The sequence below is a fragment of the Rattus rattus genome, chromosome 10 (genome assembly GCF_011064425.1).
Source record: "Rattus rattus isolate New Zealand chromosome 10, Rrattus_CSIRO_v1, whole genome shotgun sequence".
NCBI lineage: Eukaryota > Metazoa > Chordata > Mammalia > Rodentia > Muridae > Rattus > Rattus rattus.
Window position 1 is genome coordinate 52,883,784 of NC_046163.1, and position 19,855 is coordinate 52,903,638.

General features: G+C 38.1%; 1 protein-coding gene across 1 annotated transcript in view; it reads left to right on the forward strand.

The window, feature by feature from the left end:
• The window catches only part of Spta1 (spectrin alpha, erythrocytic 1), a 67,782-nt gene that overhangs the window by 9,995 nt on the left and 37,932 nt on the right, over nucleotides 1-19,855 (forward strand). The window contains exons 8-24 of the mRNA XM_032914675.1: nucleotides 55-209; nucleotides 1,069-1,204; nucleotides 1,321-1,422; nucleotides 2,301-2,438; nucleotides 3,152-3,262; nucleotides 4,675-4,752; nucleotides 5,334-5,489; nucleotides 7,677-7,881; nucleotides 9,415-9,596; nucleotides 10,169-10,412; nucleotides 11,252-11,374; nucleotides 12,109-12,326; nucleotides 13,119-13,211; nucleotides 14,866-15,003; nucleotides 16,526-16,677; nucleotides 17,723-17,909; nucleotides 18,782-18,883. Of these exons, the coding sequence (XP_032770566.1) occupies nucleotides 55-209; nucleotides 1,069-1,204; nucleotides 1,321-1,422; nucleotides 2,301-2,438; nucleotides 3,152-3,262; nucleotides 4,675-4,752; nucleotides 5,334-5,489; nucleotides 7,677-7,881; nucleotides 9,415-9,596; nucleotides 10,169-10,412; nucleotides 11,252-11,374; nucleotides 12,109-12,326; nucleotides 13,119-13,211; nucleotides 14,866-15,003; nucleotides 16,526-16,677; nucleotides 17,723-17,909; nucleotides 18,782-18,883 (2,520 nt within the window). The remainder of the gene's footprint in view (nucleotides 1-54; nucleotides 210-1,068; nucleotides 1,205-1,320; nucleotides 1,423-2,300; nucleotides 2,439-3,151; nucleotides 3,263-4,674; nucleotides 4,753-5,333; nucleotides 5,490-7,676; nucleotides 7,882-9,414; nucleotides 9,597-10,168; nucleotides 10,413-11,251; nucleotides 11,375-12,108; nucleotides 12,327-13,118; nucleotides 13,212-14,865; nucleotides 15,004-16,525; nucleotides 16,678-17,722; nucleotides 17,910-18,781; nucleotides 18,884-19,855) is intronic.

The following is a 19,855-nucleotide window of genomic DNA, read 5'->3' on the forward strand; positions in this document are numbered from 1 at the left end:
CTGCCAGGAGTCAGACTGCTAGAATTTTTAGTAGGTTTCTTTCTTATTCCGAAGGTGAAGGAGCTTTGTGCCAAAGCAGACAAGCTGATGGTTTCCCATCCTGAAGATGCACCTCAGATCCAGCAGATGAAAATGGATCTAGTCTCCAACTGGGAACGCATCCGCGCCTTGGCCACTAACAGATATGCAAAGCTGAAGGCTTCTTATGGGTCAGAACGTGTGCATATTGTTCAGTCTCTTTCAGGGGGCCCCAAAGCAGAAAAAAAGGTTGAAAAAAAACTGCAACTCTCCTGCCTGCTCTGTAGAAGCAAATGAAATTTTAATTTGCCAGATGAAGTTCTTTTGCAGACTGGTTTAATACTCAGTGCCACACACACCCCTCAACCATATCCCTTTATCTTACCCCCTTTATCTTACCTGTCTAGGCAATTGTTAAATATTATAGTGTAGCCTAGAAAACTGGAAAGCTCTTGACTCCAGCAAAAGTTGTAAATAAGGTTTCAAGCCAAAGAGAGTCAAAATAGGCCTAGAATTGTCTTGTTAAAAGTTATTAAAAAATCTGTGATGACAGAGGGTTGTTTTGAGAGTCAGTAACTCTTAGAGTTAGTAATCCTACCATCCAGAGAGAGAAAATAGTACTCACCCTGTTAATATGATGTATAACCAAATGATGGATATTTAACTCTTTGACTAGATTATCAACATTCTTGATTAATAGAGTAAATATTAGCCAACATACTTAGGGAAATTCCAACACTACCTCCACTCTGATACTTGCATGGCGTGAGTCTATTTTCTGGCTGCATCATGAGACTTTACTCTGAGGTAGGTGTGACCTTAAGGTGATACACGCACGCACACACACATGCACACACACACGCACACACACAGACCTACTCTAGGACATACAACTTTGTTTAAAAATGCATCATAACCTATTCCTCTGGAGAGGAAGTGGAGGACAAGTTCAACCTTGCATGCCATAGTTTATCCCACTCATAACCCTTTGTTCATAGTCCTTTCAAACCAGGTTTCTCATTCCTGTGTTTTACCTTATTTGTCCCACAGGTACCATCGGTTCTTATCTGACTATGATGAGCTCACAGGCTGGATGAAGGAAAAGACGGCTCTGATCAATGCTGATGAGCTGCCAACAGATGTGGCCAGTGGGGAAGCCCTGCTAGCCAGGCACCAGCAGCATAAGGTAAGGAGCAAATGCTTCCCTGGCAGGATAAAGAAGGTAGGACGGGATTTTGTTCAATGTTGACCAATCTAGGAAGTTTCTTGCTGCATTTGAGATGTCCTGTTTTATGATCGCAGCATGAGATTGACTCCTATGATGATCGATTTCAAACTGCTGAGGCAACTGGTCAAGATCTGCTGGATGGCAATCACGAAGCCTCGGATGAAATTCGAGAGAAGGTAAGCTGCTTTCGCACAACAAGTGAATGTTCAGTAAGATAGCCAGCTCTCATCTACCGTGTGCTCATATGGTAATCTGTCTTTGGAAGGGGGTCAGGAGACATCTAAACCTGTTAATGGTGTGTCATGTTTGGCATACATCTGCTTGGTGAAGCTAAATCACTTGAAACTTTCACAAGGCAAGCAATGGCTCTTGCTTCTTCAATTCTCTGACTTCCATCTAATGTGAAACCTTTATACCATCTTGCCCCCATTGCTTTATTTTATTACATCCTTACCCTCACCTCTTTATGACTAGTTCACTGACACATGTACCTTGATACCTTGATAAACTTTGGCTCCAGTCCAGTGTATAGTCCAACGATGTGCATCTATATCATTTCTGCTCTCCTCTATACAACCTCAAATTAAGCTTATTTTTTCACCACTGATGAGGAAATTATTAAATGTCCACCCATTGTAGGCACTACATTTTTCTCCAAATTGCAATGTATAACCTAAATGCCCATGTCCTAGCAGTATAATTAACATATGGTCTGATATTTTTCTTCATCCCTGATGCTCTTCACTAGCTCTGTACATTTCTTAGTGCAATAGTCCTTATACTTCCTGTATTTTCAGCCCCTATCTCTTCCTGCCTGAATTAATTTTTTCTTCCTTTTTTCTACATATAAAGCATGTATATCTCTTTTTTTGGCATTTATCCTATTTTTCCTACACTGCACTTACTTGTTTAAATGTTGGGACTTTCAGAGAATAGCTCGTTTCTTACTGACTTTTGATCTCTCACATTGCATTTGATGTATTAGCTGATGGGTAAATGTAAGATAAAATTTATTAATTAATTTTTCTGATACAATGTCCCTTTGTTTCTTAAGATGACAATACTTGCCCACGACTGGGCTGCCCTGCTGGAACTCTGGAACAAGTGTCAGCATCAGTACCGCCAGAGTCTGGATTTCCACCTCTTCTACCGAGACAGCGAACAAGTGGATAGTTGGATGAGCAGACAAGAGGTAAGAGGAGGCACCTGGCCAGTCTTCAGATATCGATTCTTCACTGTCTTGACTACTATTAGCACCCTCGATGTCATTTCTCTAGGAGAAGCATGTATCAGAAGCTGGAGGATAATCCACGGCAAATAGGGGAAAGATGAGCTTGCTAAAATCCCTTATGTGTAAAGGCTTAGAAAAACATTTAAGTACAAGCTGGACTTGGTGCGTGCACCTGCAATTTCAACACTCAGGATGCTGAATGCGCAGGAGGGTCAGGAGTTTGAAACCAGTCTGGTCCACCTAGTGACACTATCTCCAAAACTACATCTAAGCATGTGGCGCAGAGATTTTGACTACAATTAAAGAATAATCAAATGTGTTAAATTTGTAAGGGTTCAGGAAGAAAAGCATGAAAAGGTTAATGAAAGACTTCTAAGGCTTCTAAGTACTTTTCTTGAGGTAGTTTTGAGAACTCTGAGTAATAATTAGCTAAGAGAATTTTATGTAGCTAGACCCAGAGATAAAGGTAAAAGTTGTGTGCAAGCATTAAAAGCTGGGGGGTCTAAACTCATGTTATTTGAAGTTAATTTCTACATAATCTGTTTATTTGTTCAAATGCTCACCTTGCTATTCATTTCCTAGGCTCCATCTTTTGTTCTTGTCTCAGAGATGTTCCAAGAAGAAAATGTCTTGCCAGTGAGGAAACCCGGGATGTGTCTTTCTGTCTTCTACAGGCTTTTCTGGAAAATGAAGACCTGGGAAACTCAGTGGGTAGCGTGGAAGCCCTTCTTCAGAAGCATGATGACTTTGAAGAAGCGTTCACTGCCCAGGAAGAAAAGATTATAGTAAGCAATGGTTCTTATTTCTTAATTGCATGCACTGTTTCCATATATGCTTCTAAAGAGAATCACCCTGTGACTACAAGACCTAGTATAGAGACAGTTCCCTGTAAATTGCCACTGCTTTGTTTGTTGTTGATAATATTTTCTTATATGTCTTAAAACACTATGGTTGATTCTGTAACCACATAGAATGTTTATATAGTGTGAAAGTGAAAACCAAATCAAGATTTATCCTTTGGGGAAAATATTAACAGCATAAAAATATGCATTTTATCAATAAATTACTTGATCTAAAAATATATTCAGAAAGGTAGCAAGACATTGTTTGTTTTAATGAAGTATTTACTTTATATTATGTATTTTGAATTATAAATAAAGTGCTAGATTTAATTTAAAATCATCAATTAAATGTTCAAAATGTGTTTTTTTCCTTTTCAATAATACTTTACTGCACATTCCTCTCAAAATTTACATGTTAAATAAATCATTTTTTCTGAAGGAATATTTTTCTTCATAACATAGCTGCATTTTTATTGTTTAATTTTCTATCTAATACTATTATGAAGCTTTTCTTTGGTAATTGTTATAATATTCTATTAAATGTATCACGTTATGAAAAGAACTTTCAAGAACATGATATGTCAGGAATTCAATACACTGTCTATCTTTGGTTGTCTCCTAGGATAGTAAACACACACACACACACACACACACACACACTCACACATACATACACATCATCACCAACACTAGTATAGAACACAGTTGATTCCAAACCTCCCCTATTAATTAATATCACACATAAGGTGATACCTTATTAATTCATATACTTGTATTAGATTCATACTGGTAAAAAGCTGAAATTAGAGTAACTTACTGTGTTTTTATATATTTTTTATAATTTTCCTATCCCAGCTAATAAATCCATTGAGAGATTTAGCAGTTTGTGGGACTGATGAGTGAGTATGGCTAGAGACTCACATCTGATTTACACTCAGTCTATCTGGAGACAGAGATGCAGTTGCTGGTGCACATCATAGATTACTGGATGGGATGGCAGAAGAGCTGTAAGAAAGAGAGATTGGACTTAATGGACTTAATCCTTGATCACACACTGTATTTACTCATTGTAACATCTGAATTCTTGTTCAGTGACCTAGACTGAGTGTGTGTGTGTATATATATATATATATATATATATATATATATATATATATCAGAAAAGGCAGTCATGAAGTATACATGAGTATACACTTTGAAGTGCAGGTTTATCAGAACCTCTAAGTAGGATCTAGGCCTCCTAACCTTCAAGCTGTTGAACTTGTACATTGATACTCTTTATTGTAAGGAGATATTCAAACTGGGGCCACTTATTCACTTTTGCCGAGAAAAAGTCAGTGTGATTTTTTTTTCAGACCTTGGATGAGACTGCGACCAAGCTTATAGACAATGACCACTATGACTCTGAGAACATCGCTGCTATCCGTGATGGGGTATGCCAAGGCCCAGAGCCTTTTCTGTTGGTGTGATAAAACACTGATGAGAAACAACTTGGGGGAGGAAAGGGATTGTTTAGCTTTCAGTGTATAAGTTTTTATAAATGAAAACCAAGTCAGGAGCCTGGCTTCAGGAACTGAAGCAGAGACCATAGAGGGATGCTGCTTACTAACTTCACCCTCATGGCTTACACCACCTGACCCTGCTACCCTCATGGTTCATCTGACATGAATCATCAACCAAGAAAGTGTTCCCCCAAACATCCCCACAGGTCAGTCTTACGGAGGCAATTTTTGAATTGAAGTGATTTGAAGTTTGATCCTCCCTGATGACTCTAGTTTTTACACGTTGACTAAAACTAACCAACTTATGGCCTGTGCACCAGTATCAGGAAAAGCACTGGGGAAAGATGTCCATGTTGGGCAGCGATCTCAACTGTCTATATTTCCTTTTGTTGGCCATAAGCGTATTCAGTTTAATGGCTCTCTCTCTCTCTCTCTCTCTCTCTCTCTCTCTCTCTCTCTCTCACTCTCTGTGTGTGTGTGTGTGTGTGTGTGTGTGTGTGTGTGTGTTACAGCTCCTGGCCAGACGTGATGCCCTGCGTGAAAGGGCTGCCACCAGAAGAAAATTGTTGGTAGATTCACAACTCCTCCAACAACTGTATCAAGACTCAGATGACCTAAAAACCTGGATCAATAAGAAGAAGAAGTTGGCTGATGATGAAGATTACAAGGTATGCAGCATTGTTCAATCTGTTTATACTCATTGGCAGTTGGCTTTCCAATACCCAATTCTTTATCCCCACTCAACTGGACCACTTTCTAGTGTCCTTAACAGAATGAGAGAGGCAGAGATCTCTTTTTATTTGCTATTATTGTCCTTCTCGTACTCCTTCTGCTTCTCTACACACTTCTCTAATTTGTCTTACCTTAAGACAGATACTTTTTATGTTCTCCTACCATGGCTAGAACACAAAATTCCCCTACCTCAGCTTCCTGAGTAGCTGGAATTAAAGGTATGCACCAACACTATCCCTTGTTCTCCTCTATGCCTTTGTAATTGTTATACCAGTATCAGGAAAAGTGCTGATTCAAATAGTATATTCAAAATTTTAAAGCTGAAGTAAACTTCTAAGTAACATAAACATTTGCATTATGTAGACTTATTTCCTCAGCATTACAGCTTGAAGGGAACAAGTCTATTTTATGAATGAAGACGCTAGCTTCTGAACTGGAACAGGTCCAGAGTTACTGAGTTGTTTCGATCATTTTACCCACACAGGTTGAAAGCATATAGACCCTAAAGCACAACCTGGGTCTAGGATCTTTGCCCTGTACTTTTTTAGTTTCTGACTGTGAAAGTTGTTGGGAGTCACTAATTTCTCTTTTATACAGTGTACCAATGAATATTTTGTGTAAATAATAATAATAATAATATTGTGTGCACACACATGTATACAGTTTCTAATTATTCCCATTGACAGTCATAGCTCAAATTAGTCTTTCAATTCTTAGGTTAATATTCAAAGTATCTGCATATATATATATGCGCTTGATTCATAAATTTATACCTCTTACATTTTTGTTCATACTTTAGAGAATTATGAATACTTTACCTTACCTTTCTACAGAAGTATAGAGCACGTGTTTTCATTTTCTATAGGAATAACAGTTTTAATGTATACAGAATAAACAGACCTCTAAAATGCAAATCGGTGGATTGTATATGTACTGAGAAAGAAATGGAAAATAAGGGTTGGATAATGGCTTAGTGGTTAAGAGCACTGACTGTTCTTCCAAAGATCCTGAGTTCAGTTCTCAGTAACAACATGGTGGCTCACAACCATCTGTAATGGGATCTGTTGCCCTCTTCTGGTGTGTCTGAACAGAGTGACAGTGTATTTGTATAAATAAAATAAATACATCAAAAAAAGGAAGTGGAAAATAATTTTTATGTCTCATGGCAGCATTGACTACTGTTTCATGCTTTAATGGGGATCATTTTCAAATAATCTTCCTGACCTCATGCTGGAGGGCTCAGCCATTCTGCCCTGCATACAGGAGAAATTGCCACATGAATTTTCCCAAGCAATGGGAAAGAATTTTATATTTGTATTCCCTTCGTTGTGTTTCTTTTCTTTTGAGACTTCCTTACATGTGCACTGCAGGTGCCCACTCTAATCCAACCCATTGCAAGCAGTCACAGCTGCTATGAGATCCTGAATGCATTGGCTGTGTCGTGCCCAGCATTTCACACCCCTTCTCCCTATTCTTTGGGTCTTATATTCCTTCTTCTCCCCTGTCTGTGATGGTCCCTGATCCTTAAATGCTGTTCAGGACTAAGTTTTCGACCTCTCTTCCTTCATGTTTCCTTCAGCAGCTATGCATCTCTGCATTCACCATCATTCATTGAAAGATATGCTTCTCTGATTACATCTGGAGTAACATTTGTTTATAGGAATAAACACATATATTAATAAGGCAGCTTCACACCATAAACATTTTTACAAGAGTACTAAGTTTACCCCTAGGGACTGAGAACTGCTTGGCCATGGGCTATTGACTAGCTTTAAAGCACCAAATGGGAGTTTCCTCTAAAAAAAAAATAAGCTTTAAATGTAAGTATAGTGGTTTCCTATGGCAGTCCTACCACTATTACAGCAGAAGGCACATTTTATCTTGTAGGTTAGTGTTAGAGATAGTTGAATTCATAGCTCGGTAGGACTCTTGCTGTCTCCTCTCTACTAGCCTGATGTTACCTTCTAGGACTATGAACAATGGCCAGCATGGAGAGATGCTTTCAGCTCAGTTCCAGTTTGATTTTTCTATATAGATTCTCATCATCTAGCTTTGGTTGCCCTCGATTTTCTGTCCTTCCCTCTTCAAAGAATGATTTCCCTGATTTTCCCATCCTCTCTCAGGATGTACAGAACTTGAAGAGCCGGGTTCAGAAGCAACAGGACTTTGAAGAGGAATTGGCAGCAAATGAGATTATGCTCAACAACCTGGAGAGAACTGGCCAGGAGATGATTGAGAATGATCACTATGCCTCTGATGCTGTGGCTGCTCGCATGAGCGAGGTCGCCAACCTCTGGAAGGAGTTGCTGGAAGCAACAGCACAAAAAGGTTAGAAGCAGAGGTTTTGATTCATAAATTCACAAGTCTACTTTTTCTACCTTTATCATGTTATTTGGTGAACTGTTTGCAATGGGACCCTAGATGTTTGTTTCCCTGTGTCATCTGGTCATCAACATTTAAAATCTAGTCTAAATTTAACACATTATGTATTTAATCCTTTAAATATTTTCTTTATTTACATTTTTTATTGAAACTTCTTTTTTGTCTTCAATTTTCTCCTAGATATTTTAAGTAAATGTTGAACTATTGAAGGCCACAAATTCAATATTGTCATTGTACCTAAATCTAATATGCTTGAGTTCTTTTATTACATATTTTGGTTCTGTAAACTAGATATATAAATGGGTCATACATACTATTAAGCATTACAATTTACATTAAGGGTTTAGAAATGGGGGCTAGAAAGATGGCTCAGCAGTTTAAAGGCATTGACTACTCTTCCAGAAGTCCTTAGTTCAATTCCTAGAAAACACATGTTGTCTCACAATCCATTTATAATGGGATCCAATTCCCTCTTCTGGTATGTCTGAAGACAGCTACAGTGTACTCACAAAAATAAAATTCATAAGTCTTTTTTAAATGACTTTAGAAATGAAAAGATTGTTAGTATCACACAGGATGATCCTATGATGTTTGTTCTTATAAGGTTTGATTTTTTTTTATGTATCTAGAACGTGATCAGAATATGTTGTAAGTTTTCAAAGATATATACCCTCACTTATGTTTTATCTTGTCTCTTATATTTAGAAATTAGTCACTTGTTCATCATTAATTTTTACAAATGATATTTTCTGTTTTGGTATATACTCTGTTATAACTCTCATCTTTTGATGGTATTCTGACGTGGTTATAAAAATGGGATGTCACATTGGGTTTTTTAAATATCTTCCTGATTTAGGGCTTAGGGGAAAAATACAGTCTTACTTTAACAGTAAGACGTCACGGCTACTTTCCACAGCAGAAGACAAATTGTTTTAAAGAATAATAATGCAAAAAGCTATGAAGTTATAGAATAAAGAATTAGCCAAATATAATAGGAATTATCAAGGCATTTGAAGATAAAATAATGAGTCATGGTTTGTGATGACAGATGGTCACTAGTAGTAAAGCTAACCGTATTCTAAACCACCTAAAATTTCACACTTAGCCAGCTCCGAAGTTTAGCAAATGTGATGTTTGTATTTGAATCTCATCCAAAGTAGAGTCTGGAGAATAAATACCAAATGGCATTTGAAAATATCCAAAGGAACTGACAACTCACAAGTAGAAATACATTTCACCAGAGAATGCAGCTTAGTGTTTGTGTTTTGATAACATCTCTGTATTTAAAACCAAATGCTACCAGAAATCTACTAACTTAGGGTGGCTTCTTCTGTACTGGGACGTGAGATGATTCTCTTTTTTTCCTCATTGGAATATCCAAATATATTCCTCCTTAAGTTGAGGAACGAGATACGACAGGGTGCAGAGAACTTCCAGAACTCTCAATGTCTTCTATTCATTCTTTATTATTCTACCAAGGGACGCAGCTGTATGAAGCCAACCAGCTGCTACAATTTGAGAACAATGCGGAAGACCTGAAGCGCTGGCTGGAGGAGGTGGAGCGGCAGGTTGCCTCTGAGGATTATGGGAAAGGTCTGGCCGATGTGCAGAATCTACTGAGAAAACATGGCCTCCTAGAGTCAGCTGTGCTTGCTCGCCAGGTTTGCTTTCAACATTTTGCCTATTGAAGGAAACTGTACATATACTCTGTACATACTCACAATCTGTCATTATTAGTATTCTTCTCAGCTGATCAGGAAACCAAAGGAAAATTTAGTTGGCAAATTGCCTCTTCCCAATATTTCCCAAGTCCTGTCATTCCTCTGAGCATGTTTCTCTGGAAACTGATGACTAATGGAAGAACTTGTTGACTCTTCTGACTATCGTACCATTTGGAGTCTGAATCCTAGGCCTTTATAGACAGTCTTACCACTTACTCCTTATTTATCATTTGTAGCTCATTTCAAATTAGTTTGTCTTGACGTGATCACTTATAGCATAAGAGCTTCCTGTTCTGGTATTTTGCATTCATACTATCTTATCAATCCTTTTAAAAATATTAAAATTCATAAATATAAAGTGACTTTATATTACACATAATATATAGTTACATTTGTAAAGAATCACAGAGAAAAATAAAAGTAACAGGGCCTCCACTTTTTAGCACATGAAAATTTCATCCATTTCTAATAAATTATATAATTTCCTAATGCACATTGTCTTTCTCCCTCAGGATCAAGTGGACACCCTCACAGACATGGCTGCACATTTTGAAGAAATAGGACATCCTGACTCTGAGAATATACGTGCAAGGCAAGAATCCTTGCTTTCTCGTTTTGAGGCTCTGAAAGAGCCACTAGCCACTCGGAAGAAGAAACTCATTGACCTACTCAAGCTACAGCAGATTTGCAGAGACTCGGAAGATGAGGAGGCCTGGATCCAGGAGACGGAGCCCTCAGCAGCTTCCACACATCTTGGTCAGTGCAGTACAATCATACTGAGCAGTTAGGAGAGGACCAAGCTCTCCAGATCAAGAGAACAACAGTGAGGGAAACAAGTTTTTTTTTCAGCTTCTCCACCCCTGACCCGTGAAATTTGACCCTGACCACCATAAATATTTACATTTTTCAAAATTGTGCCAATATATTTTCTTTATAAAATAACTGTGAACAATGGTATGAAATCATGCCTCTAGGAATATATGAAGGGCTTAGGTTTTTGGGTATGTAGCTACAATTAATTTTCCTAAAGCTTCTTCACTGAGAAGCAATAGTTAATGTTTAAGGTATCAAGTATATTTGTCTGGATTATTGGTGATCCTTTTAGAACTATGTGACCTACTACAAAGATTCAAAAGTGTGGTGTGGATATACAATTCTCTTGTATAAGTAGTCCATACTTACAGTCCATAACTTATTAGTCCATAAGTATAAATTTCAGAATAGTGGTATTGTCTTAATGTACAGGAAAAGCACATACAACTATTGTATAACTTTATCTATATTTACTAAGAGCATATATATTTACTAAGGCCACAGAGATACTTGTCTACAATAAAACATCATAGAAAACTCTTGATTCTTGTTGAAGTAACATTGAGAGTGTCTGGAGAGATATGATGGTACAAATTAGAAGAGAAAGAATCTGAAAGTTAGACAGGGTAAGCATGATGAAGATGCAAGGAAGGTAAAGATGGATGAAGTCCTTAGTGGCTATTATTTGTGTGACATTAATATCGGGCAACAAGTGAAATATATTTAGTAAGCAAGTTCCATCCATAGGATAATCACAAACTTTGAATTGTTTTGCTTTGTAGGCAAGGACTTGGTTGCAGCCAAGAATCTTCTAAACAGACATGAAGTCATCTTGGCAGACATTGCCAGCCATGAACCACGGATTCAAACCATAACAGAGAGGGGAAACAAAATGGTGGAGGAAGGTAGGTGTAATTTGGGTGAAACATCATCATGACAGACTTTGGGGAAGAAATTTAGATAATCTTAGTACCTGCAGATTTAGATGAACCACAAGGACTATGGGATGACTTCCTGTACACATTCTCTCACCATCTCTTTGCATGTTTACATATGCCTCACCAGTTAGATGTCCTAAGGGACCTCAGTGAATGTCTCTGAAGCTCCAGCTCTGTGAAGGACCTGTCTCTTATGTTTTCTGCTTCACAAGTTCTAGTTGTCTTGACTTTCCCATTCTCTATCTCATCAACTCAGGTCTCCTAGCAACAATCCTCTGAACTGTAACATAAGCTGCACCATCATTAGGATGTGTTTCATCTTTTTTTTTCTTTTCCTTTCCTTTTATTAAAGCTCTGAAAATCATTATACTTCCCATTTCATTCCAATTTCTAGCTCTAAGGGAGAATGGAGATCTGCTGGTCCTTCTGCTAATCTAGAGAAGAAACAAATTTTTTCATGCCTATCGTTCTTAGCTCATGTCAATTCACTCACCATCACATACATATATACATCTATCCCCCACCTATTGTTTCTTAATCTCATTTAGGACAGTCCACTTCCCAGAGACCTATGTTGTAATCCCAGCTAAATTTGGCATCATCATCTTGCCTCTTGTTTTTCTCTGAGGTGTGGTGAAGACTAGAACGTGATAAAGCTATGAATGAGTATCATACTTACCATGTCCATACCTACTCCATAGGACACTTCGCTGCAGAAGACATAGCATCTAGGGTTGAGAGCTTGAACAAAAATATGGAGTCTCTCCATGCTCGTGCTATTAGACGGGAGAATGATCTTAAGGCCAATGTTCAGCTCCAACAGTACCTGGCAGATCTGCACGAAGCAGAAGCATGGATTAAAGAGAAAGAACCCATTGTAGACAACAAAAATTATGGAGCTGATGAAGAAGCAGCTGGGGTAAGGTGGAATAGAATGACCATGATCCTGTGAATATTTACCAAAGTCCATCAAAGAATAGGTCATCTAATGTTTCAACAGTGGCTGTATGCTCCTTGATCTGCTATGATATCCCCAACATTAACAGAATTCCAAAAGGAGCATCACATTTTTTTCTAATCTCACAGAATTCCATAGATCCTATAAAAAGAACCTAATTCCAACATCTGTGGTCAAAGATCTATTGTTCTTAGGACTATTCTCAGTTTCTCAGAATTGCTCTGAACTTTCATAAGACAACCAACCCTTCAAAATGGGCATTTGAATTTCTTTATTGAAATAAAATGAGACAGACATGTGGACAATACAAAGAATCTTAAGGATCATAATTGCTTTCAACCCCACTTACAGCCACTATTATGTTTTGTTCAGTGTAATATAGAAAACCTTTTTAGATTTCATTAGCTTTAGAAATAGTGTGCATATTAAGTTTTTCAGAAATCAATCCTACAAAGTAGGATAGTCAACAGTAGCACCCTCTCACAACTATATGTCTTGATTAAAATGTCTATAAAGCTAAGTTAATTTTGATTTGAGGAAATAAAATCCAATTGTTTTTTATTTGTTTACTGAAATTTTCTTGAGTTCTGCAAATGAGATAGAAAAAGAAAATTTCTGATATAGATATAGATGACTCTTATAGGGATTTAGCACATTCATATAATTCTTAGCAATGGTAGCTGAAGCTTCTCCCTGGTATTCCTGTCGTGGCTCTCATATTTCCTCTAATCATCTTTCTATCCATAAATCCAGGCCCTTCTCAAAAAGCATGAGGCATTCCTGGTGGACCTCAATGCATTTGGAAACAGCATAAAGGCTCTGGGGGATCAGGCAGAAGCCTGCCAGGTGAGAAGGATGGGGTTCTGACAGTAGTCCCACTTCTTAGTATAGATGCAAAGGAATTCTGTTCCTTCTCTCTCTCTCTCTCTCTCTCTCTCTCTCTCTCTCTCTGTCTGTGTGTGTGTGTGTGTGTGTGTGTGTGTGTGTGTGTGTGTGTGTGTGTGTGTGTGTATGTAAACTAGAAAACAAGTGCCATGAAAATACTATTTCTCTTATTAATTTTTAGGTAAGAATGCTAAACTCTTTGTAGCATCTTCAATGATGTATGCCAGAATAAATTTTCAATAAACATTAGGGTTTTTTAAAGATACTTTTGGGCTTTTTCATTTTCTCCTTGTTATTTCTTCCCTCTTACATCCATACTTTTCATATTTTTATCCTTTTAATTTCTTTGCTTTGTGACTTGCCTGTTATGAAAACATCAAGATTCATCAAACAGAGATATACAGGTTTCAATTAAAATAATCATGTCAGAAAATTAGTTGCTTACAGGGCTAGAAGTATTTTTAAATGCCTATGTAACGCATGTATAAGAAGAAAATGGGACCACTATAAAAAAAGAAATTTCTTTCCTTCTGAAATGAATGTCAGAAAAGAGAAACAATTTCATAATAAAGACATAAAACGTGCATTTAAAAGCCCACAATCCACGGAAACAGATGGGCCACAGCACAGAACAACCAAGTATATTTGGGAAATCAGAAACCTGTTTGGCTGAGAGTGTTGGAAGGATGAGAAGTGGGTGATCAAGAATGATTACATTGAAATTAAGTAAGTGATAAAGTATCTTGTGTATGGGGAATAAAGAAAAGAAGATATGTCTTTTTCTATTTAAGGAATCATTCTAATGAGCAATTAAGAATCCCCATGCTCAGTCTAGAACAGACTAAGCATGGCAAGTCAACAGGCTCACAGAATGCCTGTTTGTCTCTGTATCAGGCTGTGCCCAGCGGGTCCCTGGACACAGCCAAACTGATGCATCATAGGTCGAGAAGCAATACAACAGGTGACAGGCATAAGTGACAGCCAGAAGAGAAGGTTTCATCCTCTGCACCTGAATGGTGTGTACTTTGAAAACAAAAACAAAACTTTACAGAACTTAAAAAAAGAATGCTTATCCCAGAACAGAGTGGTTTCTTTAAAGAGAAATGCACCTTAGTAGTAGGCTCATAGTTGTGTGAATTCAGTTGTTTCTTCTGTGCTATAGTTTGTAAGTCTCTAAAGTACTAATTTCACAATCCCTTAACAAAATGAATTAAAGAGAACTCAGATGAGAAAACTTGTTAGTTGAGGTCCGGAGAAAGAGAAAGTGACAACAGATGGCCAACCTCGTGTGCTCTGGTTCCTGAAATGTTGACAAGTGTGGTCCATTTGAATCTTCACAGAGAAGTATATTACCCCTCCCACTAAAGAACAATACCTTGGAACACTAAATGCTTCTGATAGTATCTGCATTGCTATTGGCCATGCCCATACTTTCCAATCTGCCAAGTCTCTGATAGGTTCTTCTGGCGCGGCATCCTGGAGGATCGCCACTGTCTGACATAGCAGCCATATCAGACCGCCAGCCAAGGCCCTGGGAACTGTGCACCAACGGTGAGCTCTACTTGGAAAGACTTTCAAGGTACAACTGACATCTGATGTGTTTATTTTCTCCCAGCAACAACAGGCAGCACCAGTGGATGAGGCTGGTCGAGAGGCTAGGGTCATAGCTCTGTATGACTTCGAGGCTCGCAGCCGTAGAGAGGTCAGCATGAAGAAGAATGATGTCTTAACTCTGCTCAGTTCCATCAACAAGGTGATTTTCCCGTGAACTCTCTTACTGTCCACAACACAGCTCTTCAACAGCTCTCTTCTGACTCTACCAGATAGATGTTTTTGTATAACTTTTTTTGTTGTTTTGGTTTGGGTATTTATTTGCTTGTTTGGTCGGTTTAGATTTCAAGACAAGGTTTCTCTGTGTAGACCTGGCTGTCCTATCTGGAACTTCACTTTGTAGATCAGGCTGGCCTTGAACCCACAGAAATCAGTCCATCTGCCTCTACCTTCCAAATGCTAGGATTAAAGGTGTGTACTACCACCCTCAAGCTCAGATAAATATTTTTAATGCTCAACATTTAATCCTTGTTCTCTTAAATACTCTTTAAGTAACATTTTTCTTAAAATACTGTGCAAGAACAGAAAGATAGATAAATGGATGGGTGGATAGATAGATAGATAGATAGATAGATAGACAGACAGACAGACAGACCTTTGGGCACTTTTCAAGTTCTAATCTAAATTTTGGTATTAATGAAACAATGAATCAAAAAGGTAGGGAGTTAATTTAAAGATATGTAAGATTTGACAAACTATTAATAATGGATTTATGGAACTAAATTGTCCTTTTCTTCCTCATTCCTTGCTTATTACTCTTCTATGCCAGGATTTATAGTGAATGAAACAAATTTTTAGAATCAGGAGAAACCTGGTAGAAGAAAATGAAAATCTTAGTCCCGGCGTCTTGGTGGACTGAGGCAGAAGGATCACTTGAGAACAAAAGTTTGAGCAACACAGAGATACACCAGTTTTAAGAAAAAAAATCTTTTTGTAACTTGATTTCTTATATGCTTATAATGCCAGTGCTAAAACAATGGAATTTTATAGAAAATGTTTCCTTATAAAATATTTTAATATGTAATTAATCTCTGAAAGTACTTACAGATGAATTTTGATCTTGTTACTCTTCCTGAAGATATGTGGATACTTTAGGCAAGTTGCTTTCTTATCCAAAAAAAAAAAGAAAGAAAGAAAGAAAGAAAGAAAGGAAAAGAAAAAAAAAGAAAAAAAAAAGAAAAGAAAAAAAAAAGAAAAGAAAGGAAAGGAAAGGAAAGGAAAGGAAAGGAAAGGAAAGGAAAGGAAAAATTTCTAAGTAAAATCCTGCTTCCTCTTTGGATCACATTTTGTAGCATTTTCTCTAAGGAGCTGGACCTCACAGTGATTCATGTGCTGGCACTGACAGAATGTACGTTAATGAATCCAGTGAGATTGAGAAATGTTAATGCCACACCCAAGAAGCCCAGGTGATTCCTCACTAGCTTTTGAGTGCTGTCCCCATCTGACTTCAGATATCAAATTAGTTCAAGGGCTGACTTCTGTAGTGCCGGCTACTCCTCATTAACCCTTTCCAATATGTCGTTTATGCAGCAACCAATGAGTGATGCTTAGCTCTTCTCAGCCAGCTGTCCCTTTCTCTGAAGACTGTTGTGAGAATTGAAGCCGCTACGGCTTGCGGCTTTTCAAAGGATTAATGAAGGAGTGGGAATTTGTCCTCCCTTTAGGACTGGTGGAAGGTTGAAGCTGATGATCACCAGGGCTTTGTGCCAGCGGTCTATGTCAGGAAACTGGCACACGATGAACTCCCAGGGTTCCCACAGCAACGGCGAGAGGAACCAGTCAACATCCCTCAGCTCCAGGAGCAGATCGAGACCCTGTAAGTTCGCAGGATGAAAGCTTTGATGGGATTGGCCAAATATTTCCCTTACTTTCCTCTCATGGTCCTGAGCCTCTCAGTTTAGAGATGTAAAGTCACAAGTTTTAATCTTCATAAACTAGTCCATATGTGAAGAAAGGAAATCCCAGGGACATTGTCTCAGTGTCAGACCGTGTATGGAGCCACATCTTCTAACTCCTTGGCCAGCTTTCTTCAAAATCTCCAGACATCCATAGAAATATTGCATACTGCTTCAAATCTAGCTGCATGTAAAATTTCACTCTTCTACCACAAAAAGTAATGAAGTGAGTCATTCTTTCCATCCATTAAGACTTTAAAGATTCTTAACTAAAATATAATTACATAATTTCTTTTCTTGCTCCTTCAACTACTTCCTCCACATTCTCCATGTTCTCCCATTTCCCCCCTCAAATGGATGACCAGTTTTCACTGATTTTAGATGATAGATAGATAGATGATAGAAAGAAGATAAATCAATGCACAAACATACACATAAAACCTCCTGAATCTATTTTTGTTGTGTGTATGATTTCATTGCTGATCACTTTGCATTGTATAGCCAACAGGAGGCTTTTCCTTGGAAGAGACTAATTCTCCCTCTCCCAGAAGGCCTACGTTCCTATAGTTATTTGCCTAAGGGTGTGACTTCATGAGATTTTTTTTTCCTTTTCTGTGTTAGCATGTCCATTGATATTGTCATTGTTTATTTCTTCTTTAGGAAACTATTTCTAGGAGACACATATAAGAGTTTCTGGTCTCCTTACTCTTAGAATCTTTCTGCCTTTTATTCTACAATGTTCCCTGAGTCTTAGGTGAAGGAGATCCTTCAGTTTGTAAATAGAAGAGTCTCCATCTCTCTGCTTTTATTGTCTATTTTATTCCCAGTTTATTCTTCTTCTCTTTTACTGACATTATTTTGATTTATTCACCCCCCCACACACACACACACTTCATCCTCTATGTTCTTATGCTTTCCCTGTTTCTCAGCCATTATTTTTCAGTTTTTTTTAATGCTTCCACTTAGGTACCACTCCCTCCTAGATCGGGCAGAAGAACGCAGGCGTCGCCTGCTGCAGCGGTACAATGAGTTTCTGCTAGCCTATGAGGCAGGAGACATGTTGGAGTGGATCCAAGAGAAAAAGACAGAAAACACTGGGGTGGAACTGGATGATGTTTGGGAACTGCAGAAGAAGTTTGATGAGTTCCAGAGGGTAAGTGAGGAGACATTGCTTCTACATCATTTTTGAGGTGTTTATTTTTGATTTGTTAACTATTCTCCATTGTTTCAGGACATCCACAGTTCATGTCCCCAGGGCTGCTAATAACTAGAAAGCAATGATTTCTGAAAGTAGTCGACTTAACTTTTCAGCCCCAGCCACTGACTCTCCAAAATCTGCTAGGGAATTCAGGGACCACCATGATTCTTTAACACTTGATCTGTGACATACTGTATTAGTGAATCACAGACAGATATGGAGTTTCATAGGACTCATAATGGACTCAAAAATGAAACAATAGTTGATGTTGGAAGAAAAGTGACCTGATTTCCCATCTAGAAAATTACTTTTTATCTCTTGAGAACACTTGCATCATGTTTTCCACACTCATTTTTATTATATCATCTTAAATAGCTGGAAGTATGAATTTGTCTCTTCCCATCTTTTTCTTTTCTCATTCTCCATGTGGATATATGTATATATATATATATATATATATATATATATATATATATATATATATATATGTATATATATATGTGTGTGTGTGTGTGCGTGCATATCTACATATCTGAAGTATGAAGTGTCCTGATAATATAAATTAGCACATGGAAAATAATTGAAGGAATTGGAGATAGATGTGCTTCAGACTGCAGACAAATAATGATTCTGGCAAGTTTGGGATGGCTGTTTGGTATTAGAGTCTTTAAGGGCACAGCACAGTGGCCAATAAGAGAGCAGCATGTGTATCACACATGACGTAGATCATTTGCTTTAGTAACATTTAACAAAATGTGCACGCAGGTGTCAGGGTGGTATGTCTAAGGAAAAGACTTATACTGCTTTGGATAAATTTCCTTATCCAGGATCTGAAGAGCAATGAGCCTCGGTTAAAGGACATCAATAAGGTGGCTGATGAACTGCTCTTTGAAGACCTCCTAACCCCAGAAGGATCTCACATACGGCAGGTAATCATCAGCTCCCTCTATCCCTCCTCAACACCAGGCTGGACTGTGGAGTCCTCATTTCACATTGGTCCAACTTCATATGCCAAAGGTGAGAATGTAAAAGCAGTGTGAACTAGTTTTAGAATAGGCCAATGACAGCAGGCCAAATCGTCCAGCCAATTTTATTGTTTCAGAGATGTAGTAATAAATATTAAAGAGTCAGGCCCGGGTGCTCTTCCTGCCTTAGACCATGTATGTTCCCAGATGAAAGGCAGACACACACAGCCTTTATATTTTTAAATCGCCTTAGGAAGCACAGTAGCCGAGAAGCTGCCCTCCCTCCATGCTGTTTGAAACTAGTTTCCTCTCCATAAGCTCTCCACAGTATCATTTTCTATTTGCTATGTTCATTCTGGGACGCTCTTCAATTCAACTTCAATTTGGCCAATTCATATGATGATGTTTTTATGGCTCGGCTATCCCATGGTAGTGCTCCTTCTCCCTTCTCCATGTTCTTTTATTCCATAGCAGCAGCTTTTCTCTCCTCCTGGTCCTCTCTCCTGCAAGCCTGCAAAATCTCAACCCCACACCTAGGCCTCTTCTGCCTAACTATTAGCTGTTGTCAATGTCTTTATTCAACAATCAGAATTAACTTGGAGGCAGGGTCCCAGGGGCTACTGCAGACTTCAGGTCTTGGGGTCCATAGTTAGCATTACAATAGGCAGTAAAAGACAAACCTCAGTGGAGAGAACTTTACTGAAGCAGATTTCCTTAGTGACATTTATTGTCTTCTGTGTTCTTCCACATAGATTTTGGAGGGTGAGACAATAAACTCAGGTTTAGCTTCAAAAATCAGATTTAGGATATTTTACCAATGGTTCATTGGTAAAGAACCTGTTGACCAAAACATAAAGACCCAAGGCTACTAGGCCTATTGAATTTAGAATATGTAAAGCTATTTTTTCATAAATAAATGTGTCAGCATCTAACTAC